At 39.0% G+C, this 21536-nt stretch overlaps 2 protein-coding genes across 4 annotated transcripts in view; both read left to right on the top strand.

Moving 5' to 3' along the window:
• Window positions 1–13988, top strand: part of ptpn6 (protein tyrosine phosphatase non-receptor type 6) — a 37871-nt gene extending 23883 nt beyond the window's left edge. For all 3 annotated transcript variants that reach the window (XM_072679927.1, XM_072679926.1, XM_072679928.1), the window contains 11 exons: window positions 602–718; window positions 2803–2934; window positions 4523–4619; window positions 4708–4787; window positions 4982–5128; window positions 5929–6060; window positions 7456–7610; window positions 8548–8615; window positions 10794–10945; window positions 11210–11280; window positions 13606–13988. In XM_072679927.1, coding sequence (XP_072536028.1) covers window positions 602–718; window positions 2803–2934; window positions 4523–4619; window positions 4708–4787; window positions 4982–5128; window positions 5929–6060; window positions 7456–7610; window positions 8548–8615; window positions 10794–10945; window positions 11210–11280; window positions 13606–13708 — 1254 coding nt within the window. In that variant the 3' untranslated portion in view covers window positions 13709–13988. The remainder of the gene's footprint in view (window positions 1–601; window positions 719–2802; window positions 2935–4522; window positions 4620–4707; window positions 4788–4981; window positions 5129–5928; window positions 6061–7455; window positions 7611–8547; window positions 8616–10793; window positions 10946–11209; window positions 11281–13605) is intronic.
• A 1649-nt stretch (window positions 13989–15637) lies between these two features.
• Window positions 15638–21344, top strand: rbp5 (retinol binding protein 1a, cellular). Its single transcript, XM_072679939.1, has 4 exons — window positions 15638–16127; window positions 18201–18385; window positions 18583–18684; window positions 20804–21344. The coding sequence occupies exons 1-4, from the start codon at window positions 16052–16054 to the stop codon at window positions 20855–20857; spliced, it is 417 nt and encodes a 138-aa protein (XP_072536040.1). The 5' UTR covers window positions 15638–16051; the 3' UTR covers window positions 20858–21344.
• The last annotated feature ends 192 nt before the right edge of the window (window positions 21345–21536 follow it).

The raw sequence follows: 21536 nt of genomic DNA on the forward strand, positions 1-21536 counted from the left end.
ACAGAGAAGAGTCTGCATGTTTGTCTTTCATACATTTTGAGTTTGGGGACGGTGAATCAAGCTAATCTGTACTTGAAGCTCGAAGGGCTCTTGGTATGGATCGGCTTTTGACCGTTGCCTTTAGGTAAGGAGGGGCTGGTCCATTTTTGGCTTTGTAGGCCAGCCTCAGGATTTTGAGTCTGATGTGGGCAGCTACAGGATGCCTCACCCTGCAGCTAAAGCTAAGACTGATTGACTCACGTTTATAAGCTGTTTGGTGTATTTTGCAAAGGTGTGGCGCCCTCTCGAGGTGGGAGTTGATAAACCCTTCTCACCTGTTTGAGTTTCCTGGTTTTAGCAACTTTATCATCTAAGCCTGCCTCAAACCTCCTCGATACTATACATAAGACACATTGGAAATGTCTATGACCTTATTTCCTGACAACGTTTAAAGCAAATGTGCATTCCTCACCTCAAAGCGGTGACCTCAGCTCAGAGCAAATCAGCTTCTGACATCACTGCTGATCAGAATGAATTTGCCTGGGAAATGATGCTGTGTGATATGTGCTCTGGGAAGTTCACTGGTGTTTTATCTTATCTTTTATGTCTCCATGTGTTTCAGACTAACGGCTACACAGTGGGTGGGAAAGAAGCCTTTGGCTCTCTGGCAGATCTGGTGGAAAATTTCAAACGCAAAGGTATTGAGGAGGTCTCAGGCACCAAGGTCTATCTTAAACAGGTGAGACGGGTGTTCACTCATGATGGGGATAGAACTCCTTCACTTCCTCTCTCTGCTTATTGCCCTCATTTCGTACATACTTCCCTGTTTATGCACACTGGTCGTCACAAAGACTAAACAGAATATGTCTGAATATTTTTGCCAATACCATGATTTAGACAATAAATTAAATATTAATTAAAATTCCCAATATTTTATATTGTTATTTTATGTCATATACCTTCATGGCAAAATATGTTCGGATGTAACAGGGATAGTTTGCCAAAAATTTCATCTTAGTGAATAACGAACAAACTAATGAGGCTGCTGAGCCACACTTCTGCACATTTTAATGCACAGGGACTGTATATTTACTGAATATAACATGTTAAAAAAATATATAGTGTGGCGTTTGCAAACATAATAGTTTTAATTCATTAAATAATTAGAAGGTCTGATCTAAAATATGTATAAAATTATGTTTTCTATAGAGTATTTATTTACTTATGTACACTTAAGCCATTTTCACATATGAATCAGGTTTGGACATTTTTCAGAGTTGCCCTTTCACACATGCAGCCGGAGATTTTTCCGTGTCAGGCGCGTTCTCACAACAGAAAATGTTCCGCTGGGTTTAGAAAAGGGGCGGCACCCGCGTAGGGAATGCAAGAAGTACAGCATAACTAAAAGTACGTTGTGGAAATAGCATAGGATGTTTCGAGCCAGTCACATGAAAAATGTCATCAACATACTCACTGTGAATTCCCCAGAAAATTACCTTCTTTATTTACACATGGGGTCACTCGGACATGACCGAACTTTCTACTAGGGGGCTGGTGAGATAAAGCCTTGGTAATATCCAGTACAACTGATTTGGACATTTGCGTTTACACATGCTGCTCCTCCCCCTACTATCCGGAAAACTTCTGGGTTGTTATTATTATATATATTTCACTTAAATAATAATTTAGTACACTTATATTGCTGGCTGAATAATAAAAAGAAGAATAGTAGAAGTAGTAATGTGGTTGCTGTTACTTGTAGGATTAGCGGTTAAGCATCTAAAAGAGGCTTTTAGGTGCTTAACTGCAGAAAAAAAACACTCCAGTTACTTTGCGAGTAATGAACAGGTCGGGTTAGTCAAGTAAATTTACTTAGTACTTTAGTTATGGAAGGATTTGGGAAACAACAGAAATTCCTGAGAACTAGTTAATGAAATACAGAGCGTTTCGAAGCTTTGGGAAAACTGACCCCAGATCATTATTTGGGTAAAGCTTGCTCTTTTTACCTACATTTATCTATATATACATTTACTTGTATTCATCCGTGTGCATCTTTTCTTCTGTTCACTATTAATAATAAAAAAAAAAATGGTTCCCAAAAACACTTTGATTAATATGAAGCTGAGTGTTGCAGAATATCCAAAATATTAACAAATTAGTAATCCTTGTACTTAATGAAAAGTAACTGAATAAATTCTGTCGATCATGAGTGCAATATGTGGGCTTGTAAATCACAGAAGATTTGTCTAAAAACACTCAGTGTGTTTCACTGTTACTCCTTTAGCTTCTCTCAGTCACAATAAGGCTGCTATAACTTACCACTTCCTGTGGCTTATGTCGGCCAATGTGCAATCCACACTGAGGTATGATGGGGGCTAGATATACATGCTAGAGAAAGTTCTAGTGCATTACGGTCACTATTCTGCTGTCTAATTACATAACGAATACCATTAGCAGTGAAGGAGATAACTGAAGGTGGCAGAGGGTGATTCACTAATAAAGAATTCAGGGTAAAAGTAAGTAGCTAGAAGAAAAGCTAGAAAATATTAGTTCATAAAAATTGGCAAAAATAGAGCTTCATATAGAGCCTGTTTAAAATGAATGATTCTCGACAGAATCCGAGGTGTGTGTGATGATTTAGGCATACAGTGTGAGCTACATACCTGTAAGCTTTCATTACTTGTTATTAGCATCAGACTGAGATCGCAGACTCTATACAACAGCAGTAAAATTAATGCAGAACTGTATCGTCATTTTCATATTTTTGTTATTATATGTACATTTTTACCCTGATTTTCCTGATCTCCCCCCACCCTATCCCAGCCCTATTTCTCCACCAGGGTGAATGCAGCTAACATTGAGAGCAGGGTGAAACTGCTGGACCAGACAACGGAGCGCCAGATTGAGGAAGGAGGAGACAAGAAGATAAAAGCTGGTTTCTGGGAGGAGTTTGATGTGAGTGTGTCCTGTAAAGCCAGTCCCAGTCCCATACTGTATTGGGGTCCTAGGCAAAATTTGATTTTCATCTAAACCACACATATTTTCTAATAATTATTTCCTCTTCAGCATGTATAGTTCCAAGTTTAGCTTGTTAACTCATAATGCCCACACTCAAAGTTAACTATGCCTTACAAACTGAACAATACATCAGAATTACATGAATAAATTTAAGCGGTTGTTTAAGAGTTTATGAAAGTACATAGAAATGTTTACATTTTAGATGAATGGAAAATTGAATGGAAAAAACTTTTTTTCCTTATAATCGAATAGATGTTGAATTAAGGATGGTGAATGAACCTCCCAACTCATCCCAAAAGTATTGGATGGAGCTTCATCATTTCAGAAACACAGTTCAACAGCTCAATGCTGGGGGGCTTTAAAACCCTTCTAGCCCATGCCTGGCATCAAGCATGGTGTAAATAGGTTCAGATTTATCTGCTCCACAGTGTCCTTTTCTTTTGGCAAACTTAAAGTAGCTGATAGCATTCATTAGAAGGGGCGTCCACAAATATTAAGAAAAAGTGTATGTATCTTTAGAAATAAATATTTAGAATCCCCAAAACTGCAACTTTACTGGAGAAGATAAAATTCTTAACTTTTAATGGAAGTCAGTGTAAAAAGTTATTGTGGAGCATTTCTATTGGTCCATTCAACATAAAATCTTGACATAACTTATAAAACAACAGCCAGATTCACATTATGTCATTAAATGCATAATGTTTTTTGCAAATTTGCAGTTTTAAAACATTTTTTAGGCTCATTTAATAAGTAACTATACAATATATAACATCATTCTTGACATGGGAGGGGCATCTTACGTAGATTGAGTATAGAAAGAACCCACACTGTGTAAAAGTCCATTTCCACTCCCATGTCCACTGCAGAGCTTATTTTAGACATGCAAATAAAACTTTGCATCCTTCTGCTAGCTTCCGTTTCATTCTGCATATGGCACTTTGGGTGCTGATGAGTGCTGACATCATCTTGTAACAACATTTTTTGTTCATTTTTTACTGTTTTTCCACTTTTTAACCTAGTAAAAATATGGCAGTTGTTCTTTATATTGCCTCAAGATAGAAATACTTCAAAAGCACTTCAAAATATTTGTACATCAATTTTCTTGAATTTTTCTCTGAAAGTTGTTTTTTCTTCTCCTATAAAATTGCAATTTTGGAGATACAGGGTTTTTGTATACCAATGACAATCTATAAAAAGTTATATACAACAGTAGTCCTGTTACCTGTTGTTCCTTCAGTTTTTGCAAAGAAAAAAGATCTAAACACTTTTCTTTTTCATTTAGAACAAAAGAGGAAAAGATGCTCCTTTCTATTTTAAACATTTAAAAAAGCTAGATGTCCCTAAACCTTTGACAGTAATCCAAACTCAAAAACAAGACAAGATAACAAACATTTGTTTAGAAGATTCAGAATACAGGTTAGCCTCCAAGATGTGGTGATGACTGCACCTTCATGCTGCTTCATCTCTGCATGTCTGTGCTTTCAGCTGCATGTACATGTGTGTCCCTCTCTGTTTCTCTGTGCAGGCGCTGCAGAAGTCTGAGTCCAAAGTGAAGAAGAGCAGAGACGAAGGCATGCGGCCGGAGAACAAAAGCAAAAACAGATACAAGAACATCCTTCCCTGTGAGACACGCTAACTTTACACACGCTTTACACACACTTATCACAGGTCTCATATAAGCTCATCAGTATCCTCTCTCTTATCATTCAGTTGATGACACCAGAGTAGTTCTACAGACTGGAGACCCCAATATAGTTGGATCCGATTACATCAATGCCAACTATGTGAAGGTGAGTCTCTTTAAATGAACCTTGCATATTATTAGGTTTTTTTTTATGATTTATCAAAAAAAGATGTATATAAATGCAATACAATGCAAATGTATACATGCAAAAACAGAAAAGATTTCCCCACTAAGACACAACAGTGTTACAGTGTCATTCATATCCTAACTGTCTCAATCCATTGTCACTTCTCTCTGTAGAACAAAATGTGTGAGATTGGTCCTCAGAAGGTCTACATTGCCTGTCAAGGATGTCTTGCAACAACGGTCAATGATTTCTGGCAAATGGTGTGGCAGGAAGAGTCGCACGTCATAGTGATGACCACGAGGGAGGTGGAGAAAGGACGGGTCAGTGTAGTCACGTAGTTAAGCTTTACATTTGATGTTATTAATTTATTGTATTTACACGTGCATATTGGTCATTTAAAGTACCGTCTGCAGTCATATGTCAATTTCAATGATGTATAAATATTAAGAATGTGACTTTTGGTTGGGGCAGAAATGCTCAGATGTCATTTAACATTTGCTATTTACAACCTTGTTATTTTGCCTTATAATGAAACCCAGATTTCTATTTTACAGAGAAAACAACAATAAACTCTTCTATTGGGCTGGTTTACTGCACTACAGCAGACTTACAGGAGCCACGTATTCTAGCATAGTTTTAACAATGTAACAAAAACACTAATTATTCACGTGTCTTACGACATAGTGTTGCTGTTCTCTGATTGTGTCCTCAGCATAATGTGCTGTGGGCAAGCTGACAAGATTGTAGCTGGTTAGCTTTGAACCTTGTCCAAACTTCACTTCTTTTCCCCCGATTTGGCTTTCTCGAGTCCTACTGATTGAAGAAAATAACCTTCTGATGTGTTGGTAGCTTGAGTTTGGTGGTCAACTGAGGTAGTGCAGTTTGTTTTCAAGGGAGCGGGTGTTGGAGAGAAGAGATGGTAAAAGCTAGTGTCGGCTAGCTTTTTGCCTAGTGCCGATCCCTGTTTGCTCCTCTAGCTTTCCCCCAATATGTAATTTGACCAGGGGGAACCTAATCTTTTGTATACGACTGTATTGATAGTTTCTTTATGCAAGCAGACTTCCTCCAATGAGATGAGATGAGATGTGTTAACAAGCTCTGTTACTTGTTTGCCGTGTAGAATAAGTGTGTGCCATACTGGCCGGACCCTGGGGCTTCCAAGGAATTTGGCAGATACGTGGTGATGTCGCTGTCTGAGAGAGATGCTACTGACTACAAGGTCAGAGTATTGGAACTGGCACCTCTTGATCAGGTAGGAACACTTCTTCACTCACTACCAAACCTCAAAAGTTCAGATTCTGCTTCCGTTTGATATGTTTGGACAATTCACTCATCCTATATCCCTACTTTCACTTTTATATTTTCATTAATAATTTTCACTTTTTTTAGTGTGCGCTTGTAGATCAAGTGGCTGTGTAGCCATTCCCATACTGAAAGACAGTTTTTTTTTTATTTAGGCTCCCTCTGTGGCTTAAAGTATGAAGACATTCTCAGTTCTGCATTTGATGCAGTGAGGCAGTTAATCACAACTCATCACAGCTAATGGAGAGAACTAATGGAAAACTCCAATAACTACTAAATATCTACTATCAATAACAGAGAGTAGAGTTTCTCTCTCTCTCCTTTTCTGTGCACTTCTTCCCTTCATGAACATAAGTGCCATGTTAACCTCTTTAGAGGACATTGCGTGATTAAACACGTTATTGATTTTAGTCTTCTAAGTAACAGAGTACAGTACATCTCCTAAACATTTACTGTTGCTGAATGATCGTCAGTTCAAAAAAATATTATCTGATTCATTTGTAGGGAACACTTTTATCAGAGTTTAATCAATGTAACTGTGCACTCTAGTGGATGTCATGCATCAATGGTTGCATTTTGTTCTATAGGAGATGGTTTGTTTTATTTGGGCAAACTAGCATTAGTTAATCAATAAAATGATATTTTTAACGACATTGTCAATAATATATTGTCAATATACTATATTCCAGTATTATTTATTATATATTCCTGTATTATATAATATTTTAATATAAAATGACACAGTTTTGTAGGTATATGTGTACAGTACACTACAGTGGACAGTTGTGTTTCTTTGTCAGGATAATACATATTAAAGAAAAAAAGAACTTGTGTTTTTAGTTTTGTTTGGGGGTAATTGTTTGTTATAAATCCACCTCTGTTATTTAATAATTCCTGCATGAAAGGGCTAATACATGATGTCATTATTCCTTATAATCACGGCTTTGTTTTGGGTTTTTGTGTGTTTTACTGTTGACATGTAAGGAAGGTGTTAGATTTTAATGAGAATATAGTTATTTTTGTTCGCCTACTTTTACATACCTAATAACACTAAGCATGTTATTAGGAAGACTGTACTTATACTGAGTAGATCCTCCCTTTGTTCCCAGAACAGTTTTAGTTCTTTGGGGGCATGGATTCTACAAAATGTTGGAAACATTTTGAGATTCTGCGTATTGTTGACATGCTTGTATCACACAGCTCCTGCAAATTTTCCAGGTGCACTTTCTCTCTGAAAATTGCATGAATGATTAGGTGTTCCTATTAAATTGCTCAGTGAGTGTTAATTGCTGTATGTAGGCTGTGGTCTCAGTCTTTCCTGTTTGCTGTGCTATGATGGTTGCAGAGTGAGCCACCACGAGAGATTTGGCACTATCAGTATCTGAGTTGGCCGGACCATGGTGTCCCACAGGAGCCAGGCGGTGTGCTGAGCTTTCTCACACAGGTCAACAACAAGCAGATGGAGTTCCCTGGAGCAGGACCCATGGTCATCCACTGCAGGTAAAGACCCTCACTGCAGAATGAACTCAAAGAGCTGTCAAACATTTCATCTCAACTATCCTAAGGATTTGACTTGATAGTCAGTAGCCAACATCTTTTTTAACGTCTTGATTAACGTTTTGATTAATCTTTTTAAATATTTTAAATTGGATTAAAAATGTATGTTGATTTATTGTGTAGTGAACACAATGACCCCATGTACTCTTGAAGAGATGGCTGCGTTTACACTGCAAATGTGTCTCAGATCTCCTCCTGAAGTGGTTTGAGTAATCAGATTTGTATCTGTTTTAAATTGAGTCTTGGGTGCTTTTACTTTTTTTCAGTGCTGCTGAAGCGACCTCACAACACAACACACAGATCATTTCTTACTCATAAACAACTGCTGAGTAGTTCAAATACAAAAAAAACAGCGCTCACTTAGTAGCTAGAGGTCCCATTTGAAGGCCAGTATACATTCTGACTGTGTACACTTTCAGAAGCCCATAGGATTTTTTTTTAGAAAAGACTTATGATATGTGTGTAGAAGCTGGAAGAAAAGGGAGTGGAAAGAGCAACAGTAGTGATAACAGCTGTTAAGGACCAGTGGAAGAACAACAGAAACAGATGTACAGGATTGTAAGAGGATTCATTCATTCATTCATTCATTCATTCATCGGTTCATTCATTCTATTCTTCTTTCTGTCTGTCTTCATTATCATGCAAGGTGAAAACTGGTTTGCAGCTACATTACACAGACGTGTGCCGTCTGTGCACCATACATGTATGGTGTGTTGACTGATAAAAGTGTGCCGATAAAAATGATACAATTGCAGCCATGCGCAGTAACATTCAGTAATAATATTGTGAGGTTTGATTGGCAGGACAGGTAAAAGTATTGAAGCAGTGGGAGGACTAGTAGCAGAAGCTGTAATAATGTAAATATGATATTTATCTTCAGTGCCGGCATTGGCCGAACAGGAACCATTGTGGTCATCGACATGCTAATAGAAACAATCGACACTAAAGGTGGGCCTCTCTCTGTCTCTCTCTCTCTCTCTTTCTTCTCTCTGTCAGTAACTCTCATGCTGTCTAATTCCTCTTTAACTCTCTTTACTTCTCTGTTGTCTCATTTGTCATGCTTTTGGTTACATTAAAACTACATTGGGTAATAATGAACATGCTGTCAGGAAAGTGAGAAGGAGTAGTAATATAAGGGGTAGTGAATAAGCTTAGCCAGCACTATGAGCTTTTAGACTCTGTGGAATGTGCTGGATCTGAAAGAACTCTTGAGGGAGCTTTAACAGATCTGAATAAGCTCAAACACATGAAGGAGGTACCATAACTTTCATCCAGAGCTGCTGCTGCTGCTGGACTAAAAACAAACATCAAACCTGATGAATTAATGTAGCTCCAATAATTCATTCTCTACATTAGAAAGATTTCGACCTTGTTGGAGAGATCACCCTCTATTGTGAGGCCCAGCAGGGTTACAGGATGCTTTTTGGCTTTTTCTTGGCCAGAGTTCTAAAATCCAAGATCAAGCACATGAAAATTCCCTTTGCAAGGGTTACTGCAAAGGTTCACCTTTAGGGCTTCACCATAATTTCAAATCACTGTACCAGTTAAATTGTTCATTAATTTTAGGTGTTAAACATGCATACTTTGTCTTTACAGTATACAAAGCTTTGGCCTAATTGTCGAGCCTGTCAACCAATCAGATTTCTTATGTAGCAAAGAAATTAATTTATTTCAGCACTACAGAATAGTGTAGTAAAGCAACAGACTTAAAAAGTACAATTCTCATAAAAAGAGAATCAGATAAATGAACATTACACCAAGCTATATGAACCCAACTAACAACCTGATTAGAACCACAGAGAAACTCCCCCCTGGGTCTTTTTGCTCAAACTATATTGTACAAAAATCAGATGTCTGTGTTTCCACAGCTCTGAAAAATACATGTAAAAATGGCTTTTCAAACATATAATATAACCTTACATTCAGGATATAGATCATAGATCACTGCTTTGCAATAATTGATGTGTCTGTAAAAGTTATTAAGTCTTTTTTATAGTGTCCAAAATTCTGCAGCAAAGCCAGAGCAAACTTGACACGGAAACGTGCTGAAATAACAAAGTAACACATGGTCAGTCGTGTTATGGGAAATGGCAGCGCTGCAGGTCATTTACCCCCAGCTGTGCACATCTGCTTTCTCTAACAGATTAAGGTAGTACTATCAAGGCACCCTGGTGGGGCAGTGGTTGTAAAATATGAGGAATAACAGTTCATAGCAGGTCAAGAGCTTCAAAGTAGCCAGTTTGATTCCACCCCGCCACCACACACCCTACCTGTTAGAGAGCATTTAACCCTCCAGTGCTTCTGGGCTCTCTACTTTACTAGAGACCTTAAACATCGTTCAGCATTTAGTTTAAAGTCATCTGGGGTTTTGTCACCTTATTTGCTCCTACTGCAACAGCTGATACAACAGAACTGCATTCTAGTAGTCCCTGTAAAGAAGTATTGCCAATAGAATAGGACTCTCTGCAGGTGTGGCCTAGAAGGGTTTGAAGCCCAGCATTGAGCTGTGGAGCAGTGGAACTGTGTTCTCTGGAATGAAGGAGCTCCATCCAGTACGTTTGGGATGATTTGGGGAGTTGGGGATGAGGTGGGATTGTAATCATTCAACATCTTGACCTCACTAACACTCTTGATGCTGAATGCAATCAGATCCCCACAGCAATGTCCCAAAATGTAGGAGAAAGTCCTCCCTGGACTGCAGAGACAGTTACTCCAACATAAGCAGGATAAACTCTGATAAACTTTTTTTCAATACCCTTGAAAAAATGAATTAGGAAGAAACAATGAGTAAGCCAGTGTCACAATATATAGTTCATATTGTATATATAGCACATGTATCTCCATTTCACTTGTTTACATACATGACATGTTGGCAGTAATGTTCAACAAAGTAAGGCCCAGTAAATATACTGGTCAAACTGCAATGCAATATTATATCATACAGAATATCATATTATATATAGATTGTATGTAAACAGGCACACATTAATGCACCAATGCATGTATAACAAAACAAATACAGCTACTATTGCTAATAATATGTATTGTTATTTATGTATAATATAATAAAAGTGTACATACATTTCACAAGCTGTTGATAATTTCAAATGTAATATGTGTCTACAGGTGTGGAGTGTGACATTGACATCCAGAAGTGTATTCTGATGGTGCGCGAGCAGCGGTCTGGCATGGTGCAGACGGAGGCGCAGTACAGGTTCATCTACCTGGCTGTACAGCAGCACATCGAATCCGAGTCAGTCAAACAAGCGGTCAGCAAGGTGAGAGAGAGTCAGGGATGGAGGAATGGTGAGGGAATGGTGAGGGAAGTTAGTGGTAGTACAAATACACCCAAATACTTTTAAGATTCAAATTAAAGAGTTAATGTTAAAAACTTAAAGAGTCAAGGTAAAAAAAATATGACTGTTGCATTATGTCGTTTGTGTGTGCGGGATTGAGACAGCAAACTACTTCAACTGGAAAAAAAGACCTGAAAACAGTATTCTGTCAGCTCTTCTCACCTTTTTTTCTGTTTTTTTTTTTAGGACACTGAGACTGAGTATGGAAATCTGTCCTTACAGTCCAAACACCAGAAAGCAAGTCGCAAAGTCTCTAAGTGAGTGTGGGACAGATGGCTAATAGCCTCATACGTATCCCAGCAATGGGCACATACACACACATAGACACACACCTATACACACACTACTATCTCATTCGGCGGTTAGCCTTTAAGTTCAGGGTTCAAAGTTCCCTCAGTCATGTAGTTGGCTTGCCTCCCCATGCTTACACAGCCAATTTAGAGATTGTGCAATGTCCTTTGGCAAGAGAGAGAGAGAGAGAGAAGGAGGGGCAGGGGGGGCTTGAGTTGAGAAGTTTACTCTGGCTCTGGTATTAAATTCTTTTTTAATCAACCAGAGTCTTAATCATGGGCCGTTTGGACAATGGCAAGTCTTTTTCTCTTTATTTTGATAAATTGATGAAACCACAGTCATACAGTGGTAGAGCAAAGCTCTGCGTGATCCAATACACAGCGTGTGGCAGTAGCCATATAACAAAACGGCTACACAATGTTCCTTCTGAAAACAAGAGCATTAATAGAGGGGTTTGTCCCCGCCTTTGCTGCAGTAACAGACGCTACTCTTCTAGGAAGGCTTTACACTCAGTGTTGGCACAGATTTTAGGATTTGATTGCATTCAATCACAAGAACATTACTGACGTCAGGTCATGCTCCAAAATGCTAATTCTATGAAGATTACATGGCTGCTTTACCTCATGCTACCTTAGACATGCAGCAGTCCAACAGGTACAAAGGTTCAGGTGAGCATGAAGGGGAACAACATAACGACATAACAAACATAACAAACAGCCCTCCATGTACAGATTTAGCAGCATCATAGGGATCAACTCCTGCGCTGTCCAGAGCTGCTACTATTCTCTGTCCTTTCTGAAACATGCTGTAAACGGTCTCAAGTGGACTGTTCCTCAGGAAGCATCTAGGCACCAGAAAGGATCAAGACATTCTCACGCTGCTGTAAGCCTGGAGTGTTCGACATATGCACAGGCATACAGTGTTTGTTTGTTAAAGGCAGCCTTGTCATTGTCATTATCATTATCGTCAGGTCAGAACTGGAGTTTAAGTTTAATGTTGGTGGTGTTTTTCAGGGGGCTCTTCAGGGTCTTAAGCAGCTGTACTATGTCTGACTGACCCATATGTGACCCATATCCCCACAGCCCCTCTTTTACAGGCTTTCCCTTGCACAGGAAACACTGCCATATTTATTAGCATAGACTGATTTGCAGTTTTCAGGATTCATATGAGTATGATTATAGGAACATGCAGTTATTAGTAGGACTCCAGACCTTATAGTGCTATACACTATCCGGATGATATGTGCCACATATTTTGGTGCAACTGTAATGCAGCCTTTACCGGGTGCTCGTCATGCGGTGGGAACTTTGAGAAACCCATTCCTGCCACATAAAGAAAAAGTTCATTGCTAAGTCATTATTTTGAGATTATTTTGAGATATTTTGAGATGATTTCTCATTATTTTTTTCATTAAAGTCTTATTTTAAGATACTTTTACATGTTTTTAAAATCATATTTTGATATTTTAAATATGTTGATATTTTGTTATTTTAAGACATTTTCACATTTTTAGATACCTTTTTGATATTTTAGATGATTTCTCATTATTTGGACATACCTTTTTTATTTTCTTTTTTATTTTAAGTGCCAGGAATGGGCTTCCATATCAAACAAACATTCACATCATTCAAATATAGGTTAAAGTTAGCTCTATGACTTATAGTTATTAAAGTATTAAAAAGGGCAGGTGGAATGTTACGAAATGTATACGAAAACTACAAATATGAGAAGCTAAAGCACAAGCACATGATAACTAAGCCTGCATTGTGGGGCCATAGGTTGGAGCAATGAGGTCATGCCTGTATGCATTTCAAAACACATAAACAAATATTGAAACATAAATCCTTGCATCGTCGGAGCTCACAAGAAAACTGGACAGGAGTATCCTCTTTCTGCAGACTTCCTAACTGCAGTATAAGCTCATAGAGCCTGAGCTTTCTGTAAGATACCATGTTCCTATCTGTAAATAAACAAGCCTAATTCTGAGCACACTGTAGATCTGTAAGGGTTTATTATTGTTTTTTTTGTTTTGTTTTTTTGCAAACAGAATAAAGATGAGGCATGAGATTTATATTCATAGTCTGCTCTAAATTAAAATCTATGAATTTTGAAGTCTAATACATCACATCACATTTTTTAATTACTTCACCATTGCATGTGGTACTGCTATTAGTGTGCTGCTTTTTAATGAGCATTTAATAACTTTTTTTTAGATGGTGGTGGAATTGAGTGACGTCAGTGAGATCTTAAATCTAGACACTAACCACAGACACCTTTTTATTTCTCCACAGGAATAAGGAAGACGTGTATGAGAATCTCGGAGCGAAGGGAAAGAAAGATGTCAAAAAACAAAAATCAGAAGAAAAGAAGAGTGGCTCGGTGAGAAAACGATAAAACCAGAGTCTGATCATTTGTATAGCACCTTTTTACATTTTAAAATGAACCCTCTAAAATGTTAAATTAACTGAGCCTGTTACTGTGGAGGAAAAGTTAAAAAAAAAGAAAGAAAAAAGGTCCAACTCCTTGCCACCATAGTGTTTGATTTTTGTAGACTCTGATGCAGCTGATTTATTGCTTGACTCCCATTAAACTGTAAACTGTGATTTTGATATGAATGGATTCATACAGATTTGCCCTCTATTCAGTTCTCATTTAAAATAAAGTATTTCTTGAACATGCTGTGGCTATTGAAGTTGATCAGTGGACTGATTGATGAAAAATATAAATGAAATGAAAAAAATAAAGCTGAACGATCTTGGAAAAAAAATAATCTAAACATTTTCCAAATATATTAATATGACTGTTATATTAATATCATATAACAGAGGTTCTAAAACGTTTAATGAAGATGTGCTTTAAAAGCTTTGGGTTTCTGGGTGCTAATACTGCTAAAGAAATCGCTAAAGCATCGCTTGTTTGGATTGGATTATTTTCCTCATTTTTATTTTTCATAAAATGACACCAATGAGAATTTTACACAACACTGTAAACAGTGACCACTGTCCAAGTCTCTGCCTGATCAGGAGTGTGTTGGTAACACTACCGTGGCAAAGTTAAAAGCCATATGGTTGACTTCTTTTTGCCTGAAGTTAACCCCCCTGTCTTTATTATTACCTGACCTAATATATTTACTCCCCCAAAATTGACATACACCCAGCCCACCAGTGCAAGCCCTAGTCAAAGCTAGCCGAACAGTAAAATGCAATAACGGGAGGAAATACTGTTGTCGCAGTTCCAGTCAGAACAGTGGGATCTGAACACAGAGTACAACACTACAAACCACCAGTCTTTGGATGCAAACTATTAATTAATAAAAATCAATACATTATTGCAATCTTCAATATATCAATACACCTCTAATGATTGGCTGATGAGTGCAGCCAGTAATGATGATAATGGTGATTGAGTTGTCATTTCTGATCAATTCCCAATTCCCAAATCCCTTTCATTCTCTCACCTGCTGCACAGCTAAAATGAACCCCCAGTCTCTTTCTGTAGATGTTAATCTTGCACTCAGGAAGGTTGTGTGCATGCTGAAACTCAGCTTGGGTCACATGTAGATCAAGACCATGACCACTTTCAAGAATTTCAGAATCAATGTTCTGCTGGGTGAGGAGTTTACTGAGGACCTGGGAGCTGTAGATGGGAGGAAGCAAACACTGTCCAATTCTCTGCCTGCTCAAGCGTTTTTTTATGATCTTTATGATTTTTTTAATGATTTTTTCAGGTGCAACGGACCAATTTCAACTTGTTCTATTATGTTCATCATCATATGACAGCCTTATTATATTTACACCCCTGTAAACTCCATACACCCAGCGGACCAGCAAAAGCCCTAGTCAAGGCTGGTGAAGCAGTAAAATTAGATAAAGAGGAAATGTGGTGGTGTTGCTACTGGAGAGTAGCACATCACCTCTAGACTCCAGCCTGATTATTATTATTATGAGAATAGTAATTAATCCTGGGTCCTCCCACATAGCCTTGCTGTCCTTTTGGTGTTGTGAGAAGTCACAGTACAAATCCAGCCTTTGATTCTAGAGCAGTTTAAAGAACTGCTGATACTGATACTGTACTATGTAGTTTCCTGATTATCTTTTAATGTGAAAGAACAAAGATTAGCAGAGTTCATCCCCTCACTCCCATGCCTTATCCTCCTCAGTTTACACAAAACCTTGGCCTGGGGCCTGGAGGAGGGGACATGTGAGGGGGCGGGTGTGAGACGTGGGGGGAGTATTGGGGGAGGTGGAGGTGGAGGTGGGGGTGGAGGTGGGGGTGGGGGTGGGGGTGGGACTTGCTGAAATAAAGTACTTTGCATTGATTGCTGCACGTTCAGATGCAGCAGGTTTGACTGTGACTGGCTGGGGAGGGAACACGGGGTAAAGAGGAGAAACCGGTGTAAGGGTGTAGTGGTGTAAGGGTGTAGTGGTGTAATGGTGTAATGGTGTAGGGCTCGGCAGGGAGGAGGGTTAACCGAGCCAGCGGCTTTACAGCGTTACGTGAACAGAGCAGCGGGAGGAGGGACAGAGAGACGGAGAGTTCCCACTAACCGATTCTGTCCTCCGGTCAGTCCAGTAAAAGTTGCAGGCGTGTGTGTGAGAGCGTTTAAGCCAAAGCGCCGCGGAGGACGATGTGCTAATCTGAGAAGAGACACAACGAAGAAAGAGCACTCAGAGGGAGGACTGTCAGGACGCCATCAGAGACACAAAGAGAGAAAGAGAAGAAAAGAGAAAAGAAAAGATGTCCAAACCCAACTACTCTGGCCTTTACCACATGGTCTCTCAGGAAAACTTCGAGTCCTATCTGTCTGCTTTAGGTAAGACTAGTCTTTTTCTTTCTTTGGCCGGTTTTCTCTCTCTATCTTCATTCCTGTGGTGTGAGCTCATCTGCAGCCCCATCCTCCTCCTGGCCCAGGAGAGCTGCCCTGTCCCGTACTGCACTGTGGACTGTGTAACTCACCTGCCCTCTCACAAACTGACCACAGAAGAACCACTTTTGGTTCCATGGAGTGGGACGAGCCAGTTAAAGGTCTAAAGAAGCTTTTCTTGGTGTGATATAAATATAAAGCATATTCACACCTCTATCACATACATAAGTGGCATTGCTCATAGAAGCAGAGAACCATTTGAATATAGCACAGTACTTCCAAGACATTTTCACCATCCATGATAAGTCAAAAATGTATGAGCAGAAAAACTGTGTTTTCACACATAGCGTACTGTACCCAATCAATATAACCATTACAAATGTCTGTCTTTGGAATTCAGAGTGCTGACGATATCCATGATCTGCCACAATAATTATCACAATAATGCTAAATATCTTCACATTGTCCAACCCTACGCTCCCTCACCCAGAGGTTCTTCTCTATGATTTTCTTGTGTATAGTTCTTTAAATACCTTCTTAAAAAGCCAAGATACCGAAAATGAGTCCACTGTTATGAGTCAAATCCTTTTTGAAAGAATCCTATTTGTTAAAGAGTCTATATAGGTGCTCTTCATCTGGGTGATGCATCATCAGTTCTAGTTCTCAACATGTAGTATAGTCTTCATATTGATTCATAGTGGTCAGACTGATTTATCAAATCAAATGTACTTGTATGGCACTTTTTACAACTGGCGTTGTCACAAAGCAGCTTTACAGAATCTAAGATCTCCAGTGAACAAGCCGAAGGCAACTGTGTAACTTAATATAATCACAGTAGTGATGGTAGAAGTAATGAGTGTAATGATGGTTAACAGTGGTAATTATTAGCAGATAGAGAGATGGACAAGAGTCCATGTAAATTTGAACTTCATCATTAGGCAGGTAGCAGTGGCAGGAGGGTGGGCAGCTGGTCTGACACGGATGGTAGGGGAGCCTGTATATCCAGAACTTGGCTAGTAACTTTGTGATTGTCACCTGTTGACCAGAAAGATTAAATAGGCCTTTCTTGGTTTGAGAGACAGCATCTTTGGTGATCTGTGCTATTTTACTGTATATACTGTTATTGTTGAGCGTACCTAATATTCGCGTCAGTGGCAGTACAGTGTAACTAGGGCTACAGTCATTCTGGAGACACAATAGCAAACAAATTCCATTCACAAGGATGTAATCATATGAAAATGATCAGCCAATCACAATCATTACACAATCATTCCTGATGCCCTGAATGAGGTTGACCATATTGTTTCTGGTCTCAGGGCAACACTAGACCATTAAACTAATATGGAACCTATATGTTAAAGTCTATAAATGACACAGGACCATCACGATAAAGGGCACCTGTGTAACCTAAAAACACACTATCAAAAACAATAGTGGGTGCCTTTTTCTTTGGTGCTATATAAAATCATTGGTAAAAAGGTTATTTAAAGAACTCCAGTGGAGTCAGGAACAATTTCACCAGACAATGAAGCCCTTACACATTCTAAGTGGTTCCTTTCGCTTTCTTGATTCTGTACAGAACGGTTACCTTTACGTGGCTACAACTGATTTGGTCTGGACTGTTATCAACTGTGTTTTGTCAGTGTCAGGAAACGGTGATTACCATGATCAGTAAGGATGTGTATTGGAAAGGACCTGGCAATATGATACATGCATACATATATAAGGGTTACAATTAAATATATTGTGAAATACTGTGATTCTGTAAGCAGAACAGTGGGATCTGAACACAGAGTAGCGGTCTAGTGGTCGGGGTTTAAATACAACACTATTAATTAATGAAAATCAATACAGTATTGCAAAATATTGCAATTCTTCGATATATCATTACACCCCTAATGTTCGGCTCATGATTTTCACATCACAGCATGAGTGCAGCCATTCATGATGGCTAATAGTGAGTGAGTTTTCATTCTCTCTCCAGCTGCACAGCTCAGATTAACCCCCAGTCTCTTTCTGTAGATGTTAATTTTGCACTCAGGAAGGTTGTGTGTATGCTGAAACCCAGCAAGCAAATCGAACACGATGTCAGCTCGGGCCACATGAAGATCAAGACCATGACCACCTTTAAGAATTTCGACATGGACTTTACGCTGGGCAAGGAGTTTACTGAGGACCTTGGACCTGTGGATGGGAGGAAGTGCCAGGTGTGGTACTCACTTGTTTATTGCATAAGTATCCCCTGTAGCGTGGGAACAGATAATATGCAGTGGTATAATATGCATAGTGTGTGTGTGTGTGTTTTCCTTTTGTTAGGATTATATCCAGTGCACAGTGAATGTGATTATGTTGGCTATATGTCCTTTCTGGAATGTAATTAGTGTGTCCTTTGTGTGCGATACAGACCACAGTGGATTGGGAGGGAGATAAGCTAGTGTGTGTGCAGAGAGGAGAGAAGGATGGCAGGGGATGGACTCACTGGCTGGAAGGAAACCTGCTCCATCTGGTAAGAGCACACAGACATGATGACTGATCACACTGTTGAGAATGGCTGTGAACAAGTGGTATGCAAGTCCTCACTGTCTGACAATGACCTTAACCGCATTTCCATTTTTGCAATTTTTAACTTGGACATAATGTGAATCTGGCAGTTGTTTTTATATTGTGTGAAAGTTTCATGAACCAAGATTTAAAGGGGGAACCCATCCTCCTCAGGTCGACACCGGATAATAACAATAAAAAACACAACAGGAATGAAGACAACGACTAAATTAAACTGAATTAAGAAAAACAATGGTAAGTGAGGTGAGGATGAATCCATGCGAGGCCCCAGAGCAGGAGAGTGGGAAGCAGGGTAGTGGAGAGCCAGGTCAGGAGGAAGCAGGATGAAAAAGTTGGAACTGGGCATCTCAATACATGTGAAAGAGACAGAAAGAAAACAGAAAGAAGGAGGCAGCAGGGGGCAGCTCAGCACATAGAGGAGAAAATTATGATGCGTTGTACTAATACGATGTATGGCCTGTAAAGGAAGTAGATTAGAGATGAAAGTTAAGAAAGTTTATCCCTCTGTAGAGTTGCCATTTCAGAGATACAAGTTTTTTTGTGTTACATGCGTTTTACAAGGTTTTTGCGTTCTATAAGCATAGATATGAAGAAAGCAATGCAGTGGATTTAACTTGAAGATGTTAGAATGTTGTAATTTATCATAATTGTACTGTATACAGTCTGGCCTCATTTTTCCCCAGTGTATGTCTATATGATATCAAAATTATCAAATTAAAAATGAATTGTGATCAAATTTCTTCATACATTCAATGATTTCCTAAAGAATTGTAATCGAATCATTGTGAGATCAAACTAATCTACTATCTTGCTTTGTGTATCCAGTCTTTGTAGTGCTTGTAACTGCCTGAAATTGATGTAGTCTGTTTAAAAGGAGGTTTTAGAGTGGAATATAATAAAAATACAATGAAATTTGTATAGTAGACAACTTGTATGACATTTTGACTGGAGCCAGTTTCTCTCAAAAGCATTATTGCCACTGCATCTCTACTATTGGTGTTATGGAATAATTAAATTGTTGGGAGGAGAAACATACCTGAACATACCCCTCCTCCTAATCTAGTGTATTATAAATACCATTGCTACCTTGTTCCTGTGTCCATGGCAAGTCTTCGCAACCCATCTACCACCCCATCACCTCATATCACCTCACTTCATTTCTCTCATTCCCGGTCCACTTAACAGAGAGGGCCAGCCCAGAGTTCTCTGGCTTCTCTCCCCTCTCTTCAGTCTACTCCTAAATCATCATGTCCTGATTGCATGGTCCAAACTAACAAATTAAAGAACTAATACTAGTACAGACGGTGTAGACAGGGTGTGTGCCTAAGACCAGGAACAACATTATGCACTTAGTCATCCACTCTGTGGAAGCTAGAGAGGGTGTCCGATTAGTCAGCCTCATTCTGTTCCGTCAGTGCAACACCATTATGAGGCGTTTCCCTCCTGTTCCTGTAACTGTATCATTCAAGGGGGATTTCTGATCTTGAATCAGCTCTGCCACTCTGAGACTCTCTCTGACCCCTTGTGGCTGAATCAGGAAAAACACATGCAGCACACTTGGTTCCATTGAGGTTCAAAACCACAAAATGTTCAAGATGTCCAGTAGAAAGGTACAGATGTTAGGTGATGTAAACCTAACCTCATTTTCATGACACAAATATTTAGACACATACATTATTGATGTTGTTTGTGGTGAAGCTGGAAGCTCATGGTGAAAGAACAGAAAAGGAGATTAGAGGTTTTGTCCTGCAAGAGGCTGAAACACAGGCACTATTGTGAACAGGCAACATTAGTTTAGGTTCTTTTATGACCAAAAACACAAAACGCTTTTTGTTTTGCTTAAACCTTTTAAGTCCCTGCTCACGTGTGCCGCCCCCCCTCCTTCTGAATGAAACTTTCTGTAGCATCTGTGCAGTGCCAAGATTTAAAATGAGAGTCTAATACATCAGACATCACTGCTGAATTGAAGTTTTGAAGTTGACTTTGAAGTGGACATTCAAATCGTTGAAACTGATCTTTTAAAGGATTTCTTTTTATTTGTTCATCTCCCTCTCTCTCCTTAGGAGCTGCGGGTGAATGACGTGGTGGCTAAGCAGGTCTTTAAGAAAGCAGACTGAGTGGCTGATTGCTGGGAGTGACAAACCAAGAGCATTAATCTGAATTGGGAAGACAGAGAAACAGCTAGGAGAGAGCGGTTCAGCCAATCACCACGGAGCTTGATCGTCAAACAGCAGGACTTAGGGTTTAACCAGAGACTACAGCAGAAAAAATGACATACTAACAAATAGCTTTCCTCCATTCAATCAGTAGCTCAGTGGAAATGACAATGTGGATCACTACCGGCTCCACAAGCTTAAAATGTTCTCTGCGTTTTCTCAGAGTAAAGCAGTTAGTGGTCATTCAGTAGCACCAGTCCAGTGCTGGTCCTGAACATTGTGTGTAATACTGTTTTATTTCTTTTAACATGTGCTGTGGTACTTCAGTCAGACCTGAGATACAAACTCTGATGCATTAGTGAAGTGCCCCAGTTAGGTTAGTTTAATGCTATACGTAGTGTCCTGCTTTTGGGTCTCCCATCATGAAATATAAAATATTTCATTCTGACTCGATGCCTTTTGTCCTGATTTATTCTGCTTTCACTCTTGTATTCTGTGCAATTTCACTTTAGCCTTATTTTCAGTTCACTTTGAATTGATTTCATGTTTAGCGCCTTTTTATTTCATGTTTAAGTCCTTTTTAATTAATAACTTTTAATTAAGTTTAACTTCACCACACAACTTCATGTTTTGTTCAAGA

This window comes from Salminus brasiliensis, chromosome 5, assembly GCF_030463535.1.
Source record: "Salminus brasiliensis chromosome 5, fSalBra1.hap2, whole genome shotgun sequence".
In the NCBI taxonomy this organism is placed as follows: Eukaryota; Metazoa; Chordata; class Actinopteri; order Characiformes; family Bryconidae; genus Salminus; species Salminus brasiliensis.

Excerpts from the sequence above, each read along its gene's own strand:
- rbp5 (XM_072679939.1), top strand. The coding sequence starts at position 16,052 with ATGTCCAAACCCAACTACTCTGGCCTTTACCACATGGTCTCTCAGGAA. Across the intron at positions 16,128-18,200 it reads GTCCTATCTGTCTGCTTTAG|ATGTTAATTTTGCACTCAGG; the intron begins GTAAGACTAGTC and ends CTCTTTCTGTAG. Across the intron at positions 18,685-20,803 it reads AAGGAAACCTGCTCCATCTG|GAGCTGCGGGTGAATGACGT; the intron begins GTAAGAGCACAC and ends CTCTCTCCTTAG.